We start from the raw sequence: 20,267 nt of genomic DNA on the forward strand, positions 1-20,267 counted from the left end.
ATGAAGGCAGCTGAGTTAAGACCTGGGCTCCCTTCTCGTCTCTGTCACTTTAAGCTGAAGGAGTACCAGGAGTCAGCACCCGGAGAGACAAAAAAACCTATGTGGTCTGGGCCAAGGCCAACGCCCCTTCTCATGGCCAGACCAGGGGAACTAGAAGCCACATTTCTCTGATCCAAGACTGAAGAGGGCTAAATAACTGACTCTGGCTTGGGTGTCGTCGTCCCCCCACCCCCTCCGTCCCCACCCCCTCCTCCGCCAGCTCAGAACTGAAGGTATCCAAGCTCACTTGGCAATTTCTCTGGGCTTTGGAGTTTATTAGAATCTTATATACAAAGTAAATACTCTGGTGCCAACCCAAACGGGAAAAGAGTATGATTCATTTGTCACCATCCTGCACTTTGTCAGCTTTATTTTGGGCTGCGTTGGGTTTTCGTTGTGGGCTTTCTCTAGTTGTGGCAAGCGGGGGCTACTCTTAGTTGCCGTGCGCGGGCTTCTCATTGCGGTGGCTTCTCTCGTTGCGGAGCATGGGTCTCTAGGCTTCAGTAGTTGTGGCTTGCAGGCTCTAGAGTGCAGGCTCAGTAGTTGTGGTGCACGGGGTTAGTTGCTCTGCAGCATGTGGGATCTTCCCGGCCCAGGGCTTGAACCCGTGTCCCCTGCATTGGCAGGTGGATTCTTAACCACTGCGCCACCAGGGAAGCCCTGATATGCTTTAGATATCTAGAGAGGAACCAGCCAAACAGAGGTCTAAGAGTAACAGGAGAGAGATTCATGAAGTAACTATTTACCAGGGTGTGCTCAGGTTTAAGGGAACGGACAAAGGATTGTAAAGCACCCAGGGACTAGCAACGGCCTGAAGAGTCATCACCACTAGGCTTGAAAAAACAACGAAAGAGAGCTGTCATCCAACAGTTGTTGCTTGAGGAACTTGGTAAAAAATACCACCACTTACATGTTTCAAGTCAGGAAACCAAAGATAAGGGAAAGATAAGGAACACAGGATGGGAAACCCCCGAGGGGAGGAACTTATCGACTCTTACAGAATCGGCGGCTTTCTAGACTCCTCCTGCGGCCGGCTAAGCCACCGGTCTCACTTTGACCTTCCCAGCCGCCAGTAGAAAATGACCAGTTTACTCTTACGAGCTGGGACTACAACTCCCGGCATGCACCCCTCCGCTACGAACGCAAACTTCTCAACGCTAGGATAAAGCGACTTCCGGAAGAATTGTGGGTCGGGACTTGTAGTTCCGCATGGGGGGAGGTCGGCCTTTTGCCGTAGCGTGCTCATTGGCGCCCAGGTCACCGCCCCCTTCCCCTCGCCTACGTCGGTGTCACACGCACGCACGCGCGGCGCGTGCCCCCGCCCCCTCCCTAGGCCTAGAACGCAGGCACGCGCAAGCCCCCCTGGGCTCGGTAGGCTGGCAGGGTGAGGGGGGAGGAGAAGGGGGAGGGGAGGGGGGTGTTAGGTGTCTATTCAGTAGACGGCTGTGGGGCACTAAGAGTGCGAAGGCACTGCTGCCAGGCGGGTGATCTCTGCCCTGGGCCTAGAACCGACAGGAGAGTCCGGAGCCAAGCCAGCGAATCCCGCGAGTAGCAGTCGGCCGCTGAGACCCGGAGGGCGGCAGGGGCGAAGCCCCAGCCTAGGCCCCGCGGAGATGTCGGGCTGCGGCGCTTGTACTTGCGGCGCCACAGCCGCGCGGCTCATCAGCTCCTCGCTCGCCTCCGCGCCAAGAGGTAACGAAGTAGTCCCTCACCTGAGCTCTTGACCCAGCAGTGTCCCAGCCGGCGGCGGTGGGGACCCCGGGGAGGGCGAGAGGCCTCCCCCACCCCGAGGGTATGAGGAGGTGCTCGGTGCTTCGCCTGGTAACCCCCTCTTTCTCCGTGGCATGGGTCTCTGCCAACCTCTGGATCAGCTGGTTTTCACATTTGAAGTGCAGCCCTCGGGCTCCCCCACCCTCCCGCTTTCAGGCCCTCTGACTTTGGGCCCATAATGTGGTCGCTTCGCAGAAACCCTGAAAGAGGCACGCAGTGCTCCGTTCGTTAAAAAGTGTCCCCAGACCCCACTCCGCAGGTGACTGCCGCCTGCCCTGGCTGCGGCTCCTCTGCCGGAGCCCGGCCGGGTTCTCCTCGGGTCTGTCGCGGGCTGCGTGAAGGGCCCGGATAAGGAGCCGCCACTGTTGGGGTCCCCCCGGGGCCGCGGGGCGCCGAGCGGGCCGTCCCGGGCGCAGGCCGCGCGGGGGCCGCGGTGTCACAGTCATTGTGCTGCCGCTCACACCGGGACGTTAAGCGGACTCGCACTACTTTTCGGGGGCCGCAGCAAAGCGCCCGGGGAGATGGAAATTCCCGCAGAAATTGTTTCTGAAGGGCTTAGGTGTCTCAGGAGTCAGTCGTTTGCCGGATTTCCTAACTTGACAGTCCCAAGTAGTTTTTTAAGGGTGGCGCTTGTTTACCTTTCCTTTTTGTTTATCAGGAGCTGTGCAAGAGTGGCAACCCCAGCCAAGAGATTCCGGAAAAGAAACCATTTTTCTCTTCCCTAAATCTATGAATAGCAGACAAAGAGGCTATATCCTGTTATAATCACTAACTTCTAGACAAATTCGTTTTGTTTTGGATTATCAGTTTATGATCTTTGGATTAGAAAAAAAAAAAGCCCCCTTTTCGGAATTTTTAGCTTCACTGTAAATCCTTACAGTTTACTAAATGTTTATTTTCCAACAGTTTGTTTAACAGAGGGATTCAATGAGGTTATGTGGGCAGAAGCATTTTGTAAAATGGTACATAAATGTAAAGGAGTGAATTTAGTTCCAGGACACTGTTAATCCTGAACAAGTAGACATCCCTATTCCAGGAATATGAGTTGCAAACAGTCGAAAGTGACAGATATTTAAATTCATTTATTTGACAAATTTGTTGAGGGCTTACTATGTGTCAGGCCCTGCTTTGGTGCTGGAGATGGAGGGGTGAATAAGTCCTCATCTTCGAGTTTAGAGGAATAGACAAAGAATAATATTGTTTCTGGCCCTGTATAAGGTATGTGTGTGTTCTCCTTGGGCAGGGAAGGCTTCTTTGACAACATTATTTGTCTCTATCAATTGTCCCTGAAAACTGTGAGTTATAGGGACTGTGCAGCTATTTGTTTATTTTTCTTTTCAAAACAACAGTTGCTTTCAAAATTAAATCTATCATTAGGTAAATCAGCAAAAACTAATGACTTATTTAGGAATTATCTATTTGCTTCTCAGTTAATACAAGTTTACTAGAGGTTTTCAGAAATACCAAACCATAACTTTCACTGTAAAGGAGTAAATTAAACCTAAAATATGAGACATTACCCAATATCATTATAGAGTTTAATATTTTTATATGACAGTGAAACAGCAAATGGTTTTCACATGGATTTAAGACTTTCCCAAAGCTAAATTACATAAAATGTTTGTTTTCCATGGTAGAAACTCTAAAAGTATACATAAGTCTACAAGAATATAAAGATGTATTTTTTTTAAGGCCTGAAAAACCTTGAAGAGGGTTATTTTTATTTAGAATTCTTGGAAAGAGGAAGAGAGGTGAAAGATAGAAAAATCAGAATTGAACTTTAGCTAGTTTATTATTCTTATGTACAGAGTTAAGAATTTCAGCAACATAATTTAAACGAATAAAAATAATTTCATCAATATAGTCTTCTAACAGGAAATTTGTACAATTAATTAAGAATAAAAGGGGAGATTTCAGAGCTCCTCTGAAGTACAGTGCTATTCTCTATTTCTGTTGGTTTATCTGTCATGTTAGACGTTAAAAAAATTTTTTTTTTAGACTTTAAAAATTTTAAATGGTAGTTTGAAAAATTAATTTGATAAATTATCATACTAGGCACTGGATCTGTTTTCTTTTCCTGTTGGGCTATGTGTATCCAATTTAATATGTTTTTCTTCACTATTCTCTTTGAATATGAAGCCTATAGTAAAGTAAAATTTTTAAATATTTTTTCTACTTGAATTGCTGGTGGTTTCAATATTGATGTATATTTTTAAAAATGTACTTTGCATATATAACAGTCAGTTTGCATTCTAAATATATGCATTCAGAAATGTTTGATTCCATTTAAAAAATTCTGAGTGACAAATACTTGGTTTGAATTTGGCTGTGAGAATTGTGTGATCCTGTGTAACTCCCTTGATTTCTGGATGCTTTCTGTTCTTGTCCATTGAAAGGGTGCCACCTCATGAAGGTATAAATGAAGATTTGAAGATGCTCAAACATGTTGGTGGGCTTCCATAATTTTCATGATAGTTACATAATGTGCCTAGCTTAACAGTTTTTAGCTAGATTTTAATTCCCTCCCTCCCTCCCTCCCTCTCTCTCTCTCTCTCTCTCTTTTTCTCTCTCTCTCTCCCCCTCTCTCGCAGTTAAATCCAATACAAATTAAATAAGACAAAGTGAGTAAATGATAGAGCATCTTTATTTCTAGAATAGCACACTGTTTCCTTATCAACATTTCTCTTTTCTTGGGCATGTTCATCTTCAGACCAGCAGACTAGTAGTCTTAGTGAAAACCTATCAAACGTTTTTAAACTTGAGGAAAGCTATAATAGGAGTGATGTTATTTTTCTTTATTAAGAAGTATTCAGTATTCCTGAAGTAATAACTTGGGCATAAAATAAAAATTTGAGATTATTAAAAGCAGTAAGCATCTACTAAGTTGCCAGCATTGTTTGCGAGTTTTTGTTGAATTTTGTTTCCAATTTGTGTTGGAGGTTAGAGGACAGGTGTTTAAGAGAGCATTTAACTTGATTTGCCATTTCATCAGTTGTTACACACTTAAAATATTGTCACTACAAATAGATAGTTTTAAATTTTCATTAGTTCTTTTGCTCTATTTCTAAAATGCAAATTAAAGATCGTTTAATCTTTTAAGCTGAATCATTTGTATGTTTTTGGAGAATGCTTAGTTCAAGATTGAATATAGGAAGTCAAGTATTTAGAAATTGAATAAATTACCCTCCAAGTTCTTAATAGCCCTAAAATCGTTGTACCTTATTCTAGTATATATTTTTTAAAAAACAACTGCTCTGAAACTCAAAGCTTTATCCTTATGACAGAAGTTTTGTAACAGGTTTAACTTTTGACTGTCTTCTGTGATTGCTGCCAAGTACTCTTTCGAAACATACTTCACATAAATACTTCCCTTTTTGGCTTTTAGGGGTTTTTCACCGGGGTTCACAGGCTTCCAAAGGGCCCAGGGATAGAATTCAGAGGTTCTTTGAACTTCATTTTCACTAATCTGAGTGAAGGATAGCATTTCCTTCAATTACGAATGTAGGCAACACACCACAGTAGTATTAGCAATACCTGTGGATTTGTCACCAATCAAAATCACAGATATTTTCATATCACATTACACTACTGGTATCTCAAAATATTGTTTATACTTTACTACTTTGAAATCATGGTAGTTACATTAAAAGCTGTTAAATCTTATTTAATTTTGTTAGTTAAGAAGAATATTTTTAAAGAGAAAAACAAATACCGTATGCTAACACATATATATGGAATCTAAAAAAAAAAAATGGTCATGAAGAACCTAGGGGCAAGATGGGAATAAAGACACAGACCTACTAGAGAATGGACTTGAGGATACGGGGAGGGGGAAGGGTAAGCTGGGATAAAGTGAGAGAGTGGCATGGACATATGTACACTACCAAATGTAAAATAGATAGCTAGTGGGAAGCTGCCTCACAGCACAGGGAGAGCAGCTTGGTGCTTTGTGACCACCTAGAGGGGTGGGATAGGGAGGGTGGGAGGGAGACGCAAGAGGGAGGGGATATGGGGATATATGTATATGTATAGCTGATTCACTTTGTTATAAAGCAGAAACTAACACACCATTGTAAAGCAATTATACTCCAATAAAGATGTAAAAAAAATTTTTTTTTTAATATTTTGATAACTACTTCAGGATAATTGGTTTCCTTTGTTATGTATTTTATTCTGTACATTTAAAAACATTCTGGGGCTTCCCTGGTGGCGCAGTGGTTAGGAATCTGCCTGCCAGTGCAAGGGACACAGGTTCGTGCCCTGGTCCGGGAAGATCCCACATGCCGCGGGGCAACTAAGCCCATGTGCCACAACTACTGAGCCTGTGCTCTAGAGCCCACGAGCCACAACTACTGAGGCCCGTGTGCCACAACTACTGAAAGCCGTGTACCACAACTATTGAAACCCGTGCGCCTAGAGCCCGTGCTCCGCAACAAGAGAAGCCACCTCAATGAGAAGCCCGCACACTGCAACAAAGAGTAGCCCCTGCTCTCAGCAGCTAGAGAAAACCCGCGTGCAGCAGCGAAGACCCAATGCAGCCAAAAATTAAATAAATTAATAAATAAATAAATTTATTAAAAAAAAAAATTCTGAATAGGCCTCACCAGACTGCCAAAGGGCACAAAAAAGGGTTAAAAACTCCTGATTGGGTTGCTGCAATAATTTCTGTGAGGATTTTATATGATTGGTGAATGACTGGTCATTTAAATTGTTTTCTACAGTGGCTTTAAAAAGTGGGGTCCTCAAACCAGCAGCATCAGCATCACCTGGGAACTTTTTAGAAATGCATTCTTGGGTCCCACCTCATACCTTCTGAATCAGAACCAGGGAAGATCCCCTGCAGCCTGTGTTTTAACAAGTTCTCCAGGTGATTCTAATGCATGCCCAAGTTTGAGACCCAGAGGTTTAGTATTTATAGCATCTTGTTGGTGTAGCCCTTAGATTATATCAATAGAATATTACAACAGCTCTTCAGTACCATACCATCAGGGCCAGCAAAGAAATTCTTAAATTTAGATTTTTAAATGATATGAACATGTTTCTCAGATAGTATTTTCTGTGGTGACTGTATGGTTGCATTGGTTTCGTATGTTACTTGATAAATTATTTAAGGTGAAGGACACTTTTTCTTTCTATTCAAGTATATTTTAAAAGGATCATGTTCATAATTTTTATCTCTCTTAAATTCCTAAAGATAATTTTCTTTCAGCTTATTTTCTAATAATATTAGATATTGTAAATTGTTAAATACTATTTTAAAAGATGTACTGTAAGTGGGAAATAATACACTCTATCTGATACTTCAGGGATAAGTTTTGTTCTAAACATCCAAGTACAAATAGCGTCACATAAAGCTTGTTACAATTGTAGTTTTCTTTGTGAATACATCATAAAGATTCAATTAAAAAGTTACCCTTGTTACATAGATTATAATAAATTATTGTATTATGCTACCTTTCATATTAACTTATAATGGATGTTTTCAAGCACACACAAAATAGAACACTGAACCCCAAAATACCTGTCACCCAGCCTCAAGGTGCATTCAACTTTCTGCATTCTTGATTTCATCTATCCCTCTCCTCCATGACTTTTTCTAGACTTGCTTTCTAGATTGACGTAGTCTTTAAATCATATTATGTCCTTGGAAAAACATTAATGTTTAGCTTAAATTTCATAAACTACCTTAGATCTCATTCTAATGAGAGAGTAATAGCTAACATAATTTACTGCAAAAAATGGAAATGTTACACTTGAGAAAATTTGAAATGTCTTTTGAAGATGTTTCTTAGAAGGAAAACATCAAATGTAGTTTTTTGTTTTTTTTTTCCTCATTAATAGTCAAGCTTAATAGTATTAAGCAAAATTTTACACTCTTTGGGTTAGGGACTGGGATGTCATAATCCTTTTTTGGTGTTCTTTGTGAATTTATATAGAAATGAGAAAATTTGTTTCCTCTTACTTGTATCTTTCCTGAGTAGTTCGGTGGGTTCATTTTTGTACTTCGTGGAACTGGAGATGGCCTATGGTGATAAGTAAAGAAACTAGTTCTAACAGTAAAGAAACTAGTTCTAACAGTGTACAAAATTGTGTTGGAAAACGGGAGTCGTTAAAAAAACAGTTATATAATTAAGCAATTGGTTTTGAATTGTTTGACGTACATAATTTTAAACCAGTTTTTGCATTTGGATACAATATATACAAGTGTGAATGATCTTTTAAAAGCCCTAACAGGTGTGGGAATGAAAATTTAAGTCCTGAGTTGTGAATTTTGCAGGGAATAAAATGAGGGAGGGAAAATCAGTTTCTTAAATTTATCTAAGTGTTAACCCCTTGGTTGTTTATTACCTCCTAATAACACTCTGCTGGGAAACTTCCTTCTTGGGGATTCATTAATGTGTATTATAGCTTATGCAAGATTCTGAATAGCTCTAGGGTACTGAAGTCTATGGAATTTTGTTTAACCTATTATATGACCATTCAGTTTTCTTGTGTAGGGAACAGTCTTTTAAAGACCAGCTTGGGAAATGCTGCCTTATGGGAGTATGGCTCTTTTGCCATTGACTATAATTTATTCGGAGGCCTGTTTTGTATTTATATGCAAAAAAGCAGGAGCCAGCAAACAATGGCCCCATGGAACAAATCCAGCCACACCCATTTGTTTACATATTGTTTACACTTGCTTTCACGTTACAGGGAGAACTAATGAGATTGAGAATACATATATGGCCCACAAAGCTGAAAATACTTAACTATCCTCGTCTTTTACAGAAAAAGTTTGCCAAATAAGTCAGTGATTAACCTATGTCTTTTCTAAGAATTTTAACTTCAAATATGGCAAAAGGTTAAAATGTTTGAAAGCTGGATGGTGGTTACACAATATTTTTTTATTGAAATGTATTTCTCTTTTCTATAGGATTGAAATATTTTATTAAAACATGTGATTTAATGAATAGCACATAACTTTTAAAAGAACATTTGAAATTTGTTGCCGTTGTTGCAGATATTACCCCCATATAACCAAAGAGACAGATGAGTTCACGTCAATTGTTTATTCTCATTGGTAGAAATAATATAAGATGTATAAGAATATGGGACATAAATGGCCTTTTTCCCCTACAGGTGAGGCAGATGTTGAACTACTTATTTTTCACACTTTGAAAGAGCCATTCATTGTTATGACCTGGGTGGTCTTTCCTTACTTCCAAAGCACAGGTCAGGCCAGTTTTTGAAGATGGTGTAACCAGTTTGTACTACTGCTGTGAAGACTATAGCTTTTTCAACCTCCTTTATGCTTGAGGGATTTTTGTCCCCAGGGGACTTATTGAAGGTGTGCTAATATTTGATGTGTAGACTAAATTTCATTGTATTTTCAGGTATTTCTTGTGGTCGCATTCATATACCAGTTTTAGGAAGGCTTGGGACCTTTGAAACTCAGCTTCTACGAAGAGCTCCTTTTAGAGCTTTTACAGAAACACCAGCATACTTTGCTTCAAAAGATGGGATGAGTAAAGATGGCTCTGGAGATGGAAATAAGGTATTTTATCTTTTTTGGCATCTATACACATATTTGAGTTCCCTCATTTAAACAATTAAATATAATAATACTACTCTGTATTTCATTGGTTTGTATGTTTTCTGTAGGAAATGTGAAATATATAAAATGATCTGAAGAATTTTACATATTTTTTTAAAAAATAAATTTATTTATTTATTTATTTATTGGCTGCATTGGGTCTTTGTTGCTGCGCGCGGGCTTTCTCTAGTTGCGGCAAGTGGGGGCTACTTTTGGTTGCGGTGCGCGGGCTTCTCACTGCAGTGGCTTCTCTTGTTGCGGAGCACAGGCACTAGTTGTACGGGCTTCAGTAGTTGTGGCTTGCGGGCTTAGTAGTTGGGCTCTAGAGCGCATCCGTACTTGTGGCACACGGGCTTAGTTGCTCCACGGCATGTGGGATCTTCCTGGACCAGGGATCGAACCCGTGTCCCCTGCGTTGGCAGGCGGATTCTAACCACTGTGCCACCAGGGAAGTCCCTACATATTTTTATTTTGTGTATCAGTCTGAGCCATAAAATAGTTTGATAAGCATTGCACTTAGTAAGCAGTAGTTAAAATTTCTAACACCCCAAAGCAGTAAAGAAGCTTCATTAAGGCGTAGAGAACGGACATGTGGACACAGGCGGGGAAGAGGAGGGAGGGACGAATTGGGAGATTAGGATTGACATATATACACTACCATGCGTAAAATAGATAGCTAGTGGGAACATTCTATAAAGCACAGGAAGCTCAGCTCAGTGTTCTGTGACCACCTAGATGGGTGAGATGGAGGAGGGTGGGAGGGAGGTCCAAGAGGGAGGGGGTATATGTATATATATAGCTGATTAATTTCATTGTACAGCAGAAACTAACACAACATTCTAAAGGAATTATACTCCAATAAAAAAAAAAACTATGTAGTCAGTCTCATGGTTGGTTGGATAGGGAATAACCATCATTTTCTGCTTCCACACAGGTCTTACAACTCATGATAGTATAAACCTTACTTCATCCTCTACCTAAAAATCTTAGATATCTGTATGACCTAATGTTAGGCTACTCTGTAGCTAGCAAGTAGATGATTGGTGATTGTATTAGGTCAGTGAGTTATCAATTTTTTTTTATTATGTGAATTTGACTAACACTTGAGTTATTAATATATGTGAGACAAAATGCTAGGTGCTTTCATATCCACACTTAATCCTAACAATGACCCTCTAAAGTAGGTGAAATTATCCCCATTTTAGAGATGATAAAAGTTAGATTCAAGAAAGTTGAGTCACTACTTGCCAGGATAATAACTCCTGATTCAATTTCATTGAAATGTAGTTTTTTACCTGTAGTAACTTTTTTTTAGTTACTAGTGCTTATTGATTTTTTTCCCTTAGTGTTTATTGATTGTCATTGCAGAAAAGCTAATTATTATACATGCCGGCACATACCATGTAAAGAAGGAATGCAGTAAATATATGTATTTACTAGAACTGATTTTATTTTTTTTATACCAGTGATAGTAGAGATACAAATTATACTAATAATTCCATTCTAAAAATTGTAAAAATTATAAGATTACAAACAATATTGTTTATACTTAAGTTACATGGTGGTTGCCTGAAAGTAATAATTGACTCTTTCTTTTTTTTTTTCTTCCACAAACATTAGAAATCAGCAAGTGAGGGAAGCAGTAAGAAGTCAGGCTCTGGGAATTCTGGGAAAGGTGGAAACCAGCTTCGCTGTCCTAAATGTGGCGACTTGTGCACACACGTAGAGACCTTTGTGTGTAAGTATTACTTCTTCTATTGTTCTTCTTTTTCCCTGCCTTTTCTTTAAGTCGTTAATTGCATTATATACGTTGTATAAACATATACATTATAAATACATACATTATATAAACCAGAATTATTTTCTTCCTGAACTTACGTTAGTCTTTTACGTTCACCAGATACTAAAAATCTCCTGGACTAGTAATGCTTTGCACTGTGGTATAAGGTAATGTAAGAAAACTCTGCTGCTTTATTTTGCTTACATGTGTTTATTTTAAATTTGGATTTTGTGGGTTTTCATGTATGTAACCATTAAGCTGTAGAAGAAGCAAGGCTTATTTATTCTGTATTTGTTCTTCAAATACCTATTAAGCATCTCATATAGCAGGAGATTGTCAGTTATTCAAATATTAAGGTATTTTCCCTCTCTGAGTACTTAGCAGAGGTGCTAAGTCCTCAGTTCTAGGAAGTGTCTGATAATTATTAGTGATTCAGACACTAAGAGAAGGAAGACATCAATAGTCCTATTTTTGCTGTTAGTGTCAGTAACTATTTCTGAAATGCAGAGATGCTACTGCTGATATTTTATTTAATGAATCAGATAAATCATTTCCTACATGATTAGAGTTGATGGTAATGACTCAAGAGTGAATTACTTTGCACTACCATGGTACCTGCTATACTATCCAATTGTGAAAAGATTGATGGTCAGGTTTGGCAGAAGTTTCAGTTTCTGATGATTACCTAGAGAGGATTCTCTATATTCTAACTCACATATTGAGACTTCAGTTACATTTTCACATCTATCATTAATATTAATTGGCCACTATATGAAAAAGTATTACATGTAGCATATCTTTACAGTTTTGGAAAGACCTTTAAAGTGGTACCATTCTATATGAGGTTCTCTTCGTGGCTTTGCCTAGTAAGAGATCAAAGAGAAGAATCAGTATGAATGAAAATTAATTTGGATTGCAACATAAAATGAAAGTGGTAGAATTGGATGATATAACTTCTAAATAACATTTACTATTAACACATTTGGTGTCATATAATAAAATTCCAAAAAGTCTGAGGATTGCTCAATTCATACTGGCAGTGTCATATTACATATGTTTTAATCAAGAAAATTTCCATTTTTTTCCCCCAAAGAAAGATTTCAACCTTTATAGGCCTATAATTCTACTCTAAAAATAATTTCCTAGAATAGAAAAGGAAAGAAACTAACATTTAATAAATGTCAGTATGTATAATTTTATTCTCACAATCTTATTTTTGTCAAAACAGGGAATATCCTCATTTTTATAAATGAAGTAGCTAAAATTAAGTTTAAGTAATTCATCCAAGGTTATAGAGCAGTGAAGATATCTTATTCAGAAATTCCTTTCCTATTCAGAAGTTCCTGTCCTTTGTACCAACTGGAATTCTTTAGGGATAAACTAGTTCCTCTTGAGATTAAATTTTTCTTTTTATACAATGTTTTCATAACTTTCCAGGTTGTATTAATCACTGAAGGTGATTGTTAACATACAGATTCCCACCTTCCCTAGAGATTATCTAGATAAAAAACACTATACTTTAGTGTTATCTAATCAACTCAAGGCTGTTTCCTTTGGGAATTATAATTAGGGAGGGAGATGTGGGAGTAGAGAATGTGGAAGAAAAGAGTAAAAGAAGAGTACATTCTTATAAAGCATCTGTTGAGTCAGACACTGCTAGGCCCAGGAAATACACAGATGAGCATGACACTGCCCCTTTCCTCTGGAGCTGTACTGCATAGAAGTAAGCAGCCCCAACAGTGAGGCCCTCTTCCTTGGGTTTGCTGGCCCATAATGAAAGTCTCTCCAGAATGCATCCCTTTTGAATGCTGAGGATCTTCTGTGTCTACTCACTGAAAATTGGATCATCCTGGTTCTAAGGAATTTTGTTTGATCGTGGGTTATTCAGTTTGTTTGAATCTGCATTTATTAGTTATTAGTTCATAAACATCTTTTTATGTGCTTTTTGTTTGTTTTTGTTTTTATTCTTTTATGTGCTTTTTAGTCACTTGTAATTCTTTTGTGAATGGCCTGTTTAAGTAATTGTCTACTTTTTTTGTCATTTTAAATTATTTTTAATTACCCGAGGAATACATATGTATATCTCCCTTTGTAAAAAAAAAAGTAGAGCATTGTAGATAATGTTAAAGATATATTTCTGTAATATGTGTTCATTGAACACATAACTTTTAAAAAGCATAAATGGTTTCATATTGTTCATGTTTTTGCAAATTGCCTTTTTCCCGACTCAGCAGTGTTTTGAGAGCTTTGTGTGTTAATACATACAAGTCCTTTCTTTTAAATTTTAATTTTTTATTGCGCTGTTATTATTCACATACCATACAATTCACCCTTTTAAAGTATACATTTCAGGAATTTTTAGTATATTCATGAAGTTGTACAGTCATCACCAGTATCTAATTCCTGAATATTTATATCACCCCCAAAAGAAACCACATACCCCTTAGCAGTCACTTTCCACCCCTTCCCCTCCCAGCCTTGGCAACCATTAACCTACTTGCAGTCTCTATGGATATGTCTATTCTGGATATTTCATATAAATAGAATTATACATTATGTGACATTTTATATCTGGCTTTTTTTACTTAGCATGTTTTCTCGGTTGATCAGTGTTGTATTATGTATCAGTACTTCATTGCTTTTTATGGCTGAATAGTATTTCCATTGTTTATCCATTCATTAGCTGATGGACATTTGAGAGTTGTTTCTGCTTGTTGGCCGTTATGAATGAATAATGCTACTGTGAACATTTGTTTACAAGTTTTTGTGTGTACTTATGTTTTTACTTCTCTTGGGTATATGCTTAGGAATGGAATTGCTGGGTGAAATGTTAACTTTGTTTAGCTTTTTAAGGAACTGCTACAGAGGTAGTAGTTTTACAACCATTTTACAACCCCACTAACAATGTGTAAGGGTTCTAATTTCTCTACATCCTCTTCAACATTTATGTCTTTATTTATTATAGCTATCATAGGGATGGGAAGTGGTATCTCATCATGGTTGTGATCTACATTTCCCTAATGACTAAAGATGTTAAGCATCTTTTCATGTGCTTATTGACCATTTGTATATCTTCTTTGGAGAAAAGACTAAATTTTTTGTCCATTTTTTTTTTTTTTTTTTAAAACTTATTTATTTATTTATGGCTGTGTTTGGTCTTCGTTTCTGTGTGAGGGCTTTCTCTAGTTGCGGCAAGTTGGGGGGCCACTCTTCATCGCGGTGCGCGGGCCTCTCATTATCACGGCTTCTCTTGTTGCAGAGCACAGGCTCCAGACGCGCAGGCTCAGTAATTGTGGCTCACGGGCCTAGCTGCTCCGCAGCATGTGGGATCTTCCCAGACCAGGGCTCGAACCCGTGTCCCCTGCATTGGCAGGCAGATTCTCAACCACTGCGCCACCAGGGAAGCCCTTTTGTCCATTTTTAAGTTGGGTTATCTTTTTATTGTTGAGCTATAAGAGGTCTTTATGTATTTTGAATACTAGACCCTTATCTAGATACGTGATATGCAAATATTTTTTCTCATTCTATGGGTAGTCCTTTCCTTTTAAATGCTGTATAGCAGGAGTCAGCAAACTTTTACTATAAAGACCAAATATTAAATATTTTAGACTTTATGGGCCATATGGTCTCTGTTGCGACTTTTCTCCTTTGCTGTTATAGTGCAGAAGCAACCATAGGCAATGTAGAAGAGTGAGGATGGCTATGTTCCAATAAAATTTTGTATGTGGACACTGAAATTTGAATTTCATATAACTTTCATTGTCATTTTTTTAATGTAGAAGCTGTTCTTAGCTCATTGATCTTGCTGTGCATATTTCATCTCACAGGTATATTTGTAGTGATTTTTATGTTTTCTTATAGTGGTATTACTCTTGCTTGACTGACTGTAGAAATAAAATGACATTTTTATAGATACCATTATGAATGTATAGAAAATCATCAGAAATTGAAATAATATCTAAGATTCTTGATTATAATGATATATATTATTTAATTTTTTCTTGCCCATTTAAAAAATAACTTGTCAAACATGAATAGCATCCCTACTTTTATTTAAGGTAGAGCTTTTAGTTGTTTTTTTTGTTTTTTGGTCTATATTTCTTTTTTATTTTAACTTAAGGGAAAATTGAGATATAATTTCTTTACAGAAAAGGAAAGAAAGTGCATGGATTCTAAATGTACAGTTTGATGGATTTACATATCAAATATTCCCACACCCCAGAAGGCTCCCTCTTGTTCTTTCCTAGTCACTAACCTCTCTTCCCCCAAGGCAACTACTACCTTGACCTCCATCACTAGAGATTGGTTTTGCCTGTTCTTGTACTTCATTTAAACAGAGTCATAGTGCATGTTTTGCTTTTGGGTAGAGCCTTTAGTTTTTATTTTTATGTATATAATACTTTTTGAAGGCTTACTGTAATTACGTTTCTCATAGGTTAAGAATAAACTTTCCTGCAGTGGTTTGGAGATTTTATGTTTGACCCTGAAACTTTTTCAAAATCATGAAGAACTTTCATTTAAACAAATATCCTGAAAAAGGTTTTACTAAGGTAGTCTTTCTTCTGTCGTGGGTATATTATACAAGCATGTTTACTGGAATCAGTATTCTGTTTATAAAGGAATATAGGATACCTGTAGTCATCATTTAAAGGAAGGAGGTTTATTTATCCCCTGATAATTTAACAAAATCAGATCTTGCCCCTTGTTTTTAGGAGTAAAAAATATGCATTGCAATTCTTGTTTATTTGTTTGTTTTTCTGAAACAGCATTTTGATAAATAAAATTAAATCCTTGAACTTGGGTATATGTTGAACATGTTTCAGTGTAAAACTGTATTGCAAGTATTCAGGTAGAATTTAAGCAACCCTTCAAACAGTAAGCAGAGAGGAATGTTATTTGTCAGTGTTTCTCTTTCCCTTTCACCTAATTTCTTCAGAGAAATATTTTGTTCTTGTGTTCTGAGGCCAGATTTTTCTGTCACACAGCCTGAACTAGATTAGAGGCTTCTCTGCCCTTTAATCCTTCCCCTGTTTACTGGTGCCTTATCCTAAAATAAAGCCACTGTCTTTCCCACTGATGGGAGATGGTGATAATGTGTTTGGGCTTGTGTTAATCAAAGGTACTTGGAATAGCTTGATCTTTTTCTTTAGGGAAGCACTTACTAGATGATTGATAAATGGAATACACAAATGACCCCTAATCTAGTTTAAAATTTGTGGCTAGAATTTATCCAGAATGTATTTTTGTTTGGCCTTGTGTTTAAGAACAGACACATAAGAATTAAATTGGCTGAATTAATAATTAAATTTATTTTTAAAATGCAGAATCGTCTATTTTTTTAAAATTTAGATTATTTTGTGAAGATTGAGGTGTGCTTGCCAGCGCAGTTTTTCTTGTAATGTATGGATAGGTAGTTATAATATTCCCAAAGAACAGAGATTCCCATGGTTTTAAAAATTCTTTTTACCTATCTAGTTAGGTTACACAAAGGTAACACAAAAATGTATTACCTAGACCTACCAACGTGTAACTAATTCCTATGTACCTTTTGCTCTGTATCTGTTAATAGTCTGTATGGGATTCTCTACCATGCGAGCGGGGGCTACTCTTCGTTGCGGTGTGCAGGCTTCTCATTGCGGTGGCTTCTCTTGTTGCGGAGCACGGGCTGTAGGTGCGCGGCCTTCAGTAGTTGTGGTGTGTGGGCTCAGTAGTTGTGGCTTGCAGGCTCTAGAGTGCAGGCTCAGTAGTTGTGGCACACAGGCTTAATTGCTCCGCAGCATGTGGAATCTTCCCGGACCAGGGATCGAACCCGTGTCCCCTACATTGGCAGGTGGATTCTTAACCACTACACCACCAGGGAAGTCCCTGACTCCCCGCTTTGACTGCCGAGGGCCCGGGTTCAATCCTTGGTTGGGGAACTAAAATCCTGCAAGCAGTGTGGTGCGGCCAAAAAAAAAAACTTCAGCGAATGGAGAAGTCGAAAGAATTTCAACTGCTCTTTTCTCTAGATGCAGTCTATCACAAAATGAAAGAACCTAGTTAAAATGAACAAAGTGTAGTTTACTGAACTCATCTTTATCATCTATTTTAGGTATAAACGAGGCTGTTTGTTGTGGCTAGTGGAGTGAACTACAAGCATTTTTGTCAAGTACATAGGTTTCAATTTCAATGAGTCTTTAAGGTTAAACACTATTTGAATTATTTTTCTCTGTCCTTTTACAGCATCCACCCGCTTTGTGAAGTGTGAAAAATGTCATCATTTTTTTGTTGTGCTGTCAGAAGCAGACTCAAAGAAAAGCATAATTAAAGAACCTGAATCAGCAGCAGAAGCTGTAAAATTGGCATTCCAACAGAAACCGCCTCCTCCCCCCAAAAAGGTATAGGTCTTAGTTCAGTCTTATAAGCACTTTATTTTGAAAACATTTCATTGCTCCCCTCCCTCCAGTTTATATTGAATCTTAATACTAGTATCTAAACAAGTGTTATAAGTTCTTAATACGGACTATATCTGGCTAAATTGTTACTGATATTTGATACTTGAAATTTAGGTATGGAATCCATTGCTGTTTTCCCATGTCATGATCACTGTATTCATAGCAATGAAATATAGTTGATGATTATTAAAGTAGTGTTAATGCTGAGTTAATCTAAAATGATATCCTTAAAATAGAGCAGCTGGGGATTTATTTTTGTTAGTTTGGGCCCCTGAATAACACCAGCCTGCAATTTTTCCCCCTTAAGTTAATCTACTTTATGGTAAAACAGCCTCAGGCTAACAATGGAAGCAAGTAATTTTTTCCTGACCAATGTGCCAGGGCTCTCCTGTATAGCACTGTGACTTTTGTGGTGTGGGCTCTTCCTAGGAGTCTCAGATGGATTGTGATTTGGCCATGTGAAACACAGCAGAGTGTACCACCAGCTTCATTGGGTACTTGGCGTACACTTTCTGAGAAGGAGGAGCCCTGCTCTGGGCTGTGTGCCCTCTGTTCTGGCCATATCTCAGATGTTTGCACACTTACATTATTTGTCACCCTCTGCTTCGGTTTAGCTTTCTTCTGCTGTTTAGGTACCAGTGCATTTGTCTCTGCAAATGTGCTATGGCAGGTTTAATAAATCATGGGTATAATTTGTGAGGAATGATGATTTTTAAAAACCGTAATAAAATACATATGGTCAACGACTATAGAATTTGTCATGTAAAAATAAATGAAGTAATGGAAAATATAGCTGTTAAGCTTTATGTTCCCCACTAATTTGTGTAGACTTCAGACATCTGAGTCAAAGTTCTAGAGAATAAAGTTCTAGAAAATAACTATTTTCAGGAGTTAGTGAATATTAACAGTTGATTTCTGTTTCTGAAAGCTGAAATAATTTATCCCAGGTGCTAAGCTGTTGGCAGTATCCAAGTTTCATCTAGAGCTTTAGTTTCTACCAAGAATAAGGCTTTTAGATTGCCATTTAGATAAAAGCATAGCTTTAAAGTTAATATCTAAGAAGAAGCTAAATGTTTATGAGCATTAAAACACATTGATACTGGTGGTATAATGGTCTTTGATTATATAATGCTTATTTTGAAAAGGTTAGTTTTATAATATGTTGTCTTTGTGAAGAATATTATTCATATTATTGAGAGATGTGTAAAAAGGATTTTTTAAAATGATTTACATTAATGATGATAGCTTCAGACCCATGGTGGCAAGTGTAGGTATTCTAATTGACTTTAATATTAACTTTCAAAAATTAGGATCGGTGACATCGTTTATAGAATAGAAACCGGCATAGCACTAGAGGAGTACAGGGATACTTTGTTAAGCTAGAGAACAAAAGAATTGTGTTTTGTTCCTTTAAAGTTTGGGGCCTCTGAATCATTGCTACATAATGTGTCATGCCCTTTGCATTTTTTGTTTTGTTTTGTTTTGTTTTTAAACCTAAAGGGAGCAAACATTCATTCATTCGTTCATTTATTTATTTATTTATGGCCGTGTTGGGTCTTCGTTGCTGTGCGTGGGCTCTCTCTAGTTGTGGCGAGCAGGGGCTACTCTTCACTGCGGTGCAGGGGCTTCTCATTTGTGGTGGCTTCTCTTGTTGCGGAGCATGAGCTCTAGGCGCGCGGGCTTCAGTAATTGCAGCGCGTGGGCTCAGTAGTTGCGGAACGCAGGCTCTAGGGCGCGCGGGCTTCAGTAGTTGTGGTGCACGGGCTTAGTTGCTCCATGGCATGTGGGATCTTCCCGGACCAGGCATTGAACCCATGTCCCCTGCATTGGTAGGCAGATTCTTAACCATTGCGCCACCAGGGAAGTTGTGGCATTTTGTTTTGGATGAGAATCTTTGTTCAAATTTAAAACTGTAAGTAAATGTACTCAGTATAGGACTTTCCCGGTGGTCCAGTGGTTAAGACTCCATGCTTCCACTGCAGGGGGCACAGGTTCAATCTCTGGTAGGGGAAGTTCCGTGTGCTGCACGGTGCAGCCAAAAAAAAAAAGTGTGCTCAGTATGTAACTTTAATGTGCATATTTTGTGATAGCTCATAGTAAATTGTTCATCTCTAATCATTTTTCAGATTTATAACTACCTCGACAAGTACGTTGTTGGCCAGTCATTTGCCAAGAAGGTGCTTTCAGTTGCTGTATACAATCATTATAAGAGAATATATAACAATATCCCAGCTAATGTGAGACAGCAAGCAGAAGTTGAGAAGCAGACATCATTAACTCCTAGAGGTTAGTGTTTTCATAATTGACCAAAATAGAGATTACTGTGCTTTAGAGGTAATCCTTATTTGGAACTCTTTGCTTTTGTCTTAAAATACTTTTAGTACACTACAGCATTTTTCAAAATACAGATCACTTCCCATTAGTGGTTCATGAAATCATTTCAGTACATTGCCAACAGCATTTACAAAAGAGTTAATAAGTGTGAGTAGAAAATACCAGAGTACGTTAACAACTTAAGTATTATTTCTTAAAACTTTTGTTTTCAGTTATATGTACATGGGTTCTGGTATACAGATTGAGACATCATTTTTGAATTGTAGACTTGACCACAACTAGTTCCCCATGACTGGATCATTGCAGTGCTCTCTGTGTGACTCTTGAGTTCTTC

The 20,267-nt window shown here is 38.2% G+C and overlaps 1 protein-coding gene across 2 annotated transcripts in view; it reads left to right on the forward strand.

The window, feature by feature from the left end:
- The first annotated feature begins 1,370 nt into the window (after window positions 1–1,370).
- CLPX (caseinolytic mitochondrial matrix peptidase chaperone subunit X) overlaps window positions 1,371–20,267 on the forward strand; it is a 36,451-nt gene continuing 17,554 nt past the window's right edge. The window contains exons 1-5 of one of the 2 annotated variants that reach the window (XM_036844468.1): window positions 1,371–1,731; window positions 9,186–9,346; window positions 11,006–11,123; window positions 17,388–17,542; window positions 19,726–19,885. In XM_036844468.1, the coding sequence (XP_036700363.1) occupies window positions 1,653–1,731; window positions 9,186–9,346; window positions 11,006–11,123; window positions 17,388–17,542; window positions 19,726–19,885 (673 nt within the window). In that variant the 5' untranslated portion in view covers window positions 1,371–1,652. The remainder of the gene's footprint in view (window positions 1,732–9,185; window positions 9,347–11,005; window positions 11,124–17,387; window positions 17,543–19,725; window positions 19,886–20,267) is intronic. The other variant, XM_036844469.1, reaches the window with a different exon arrangement.

Source organism: Balaenoptera musculus, chromosome 2 (assembly GCF_009873245.2).
Source record: "Balaenoptera musculus isolate JJ_BM4_2016_0621 chromosome 2, mBalMus1.pri.v3, whole genome shotgun sequence".
NCBI lineage: Eukaryota > Metazoa > Chordata > Mammalia > Artiodactyla > Balaenopteridae > Balaenoptera > Balaenoptera musculus.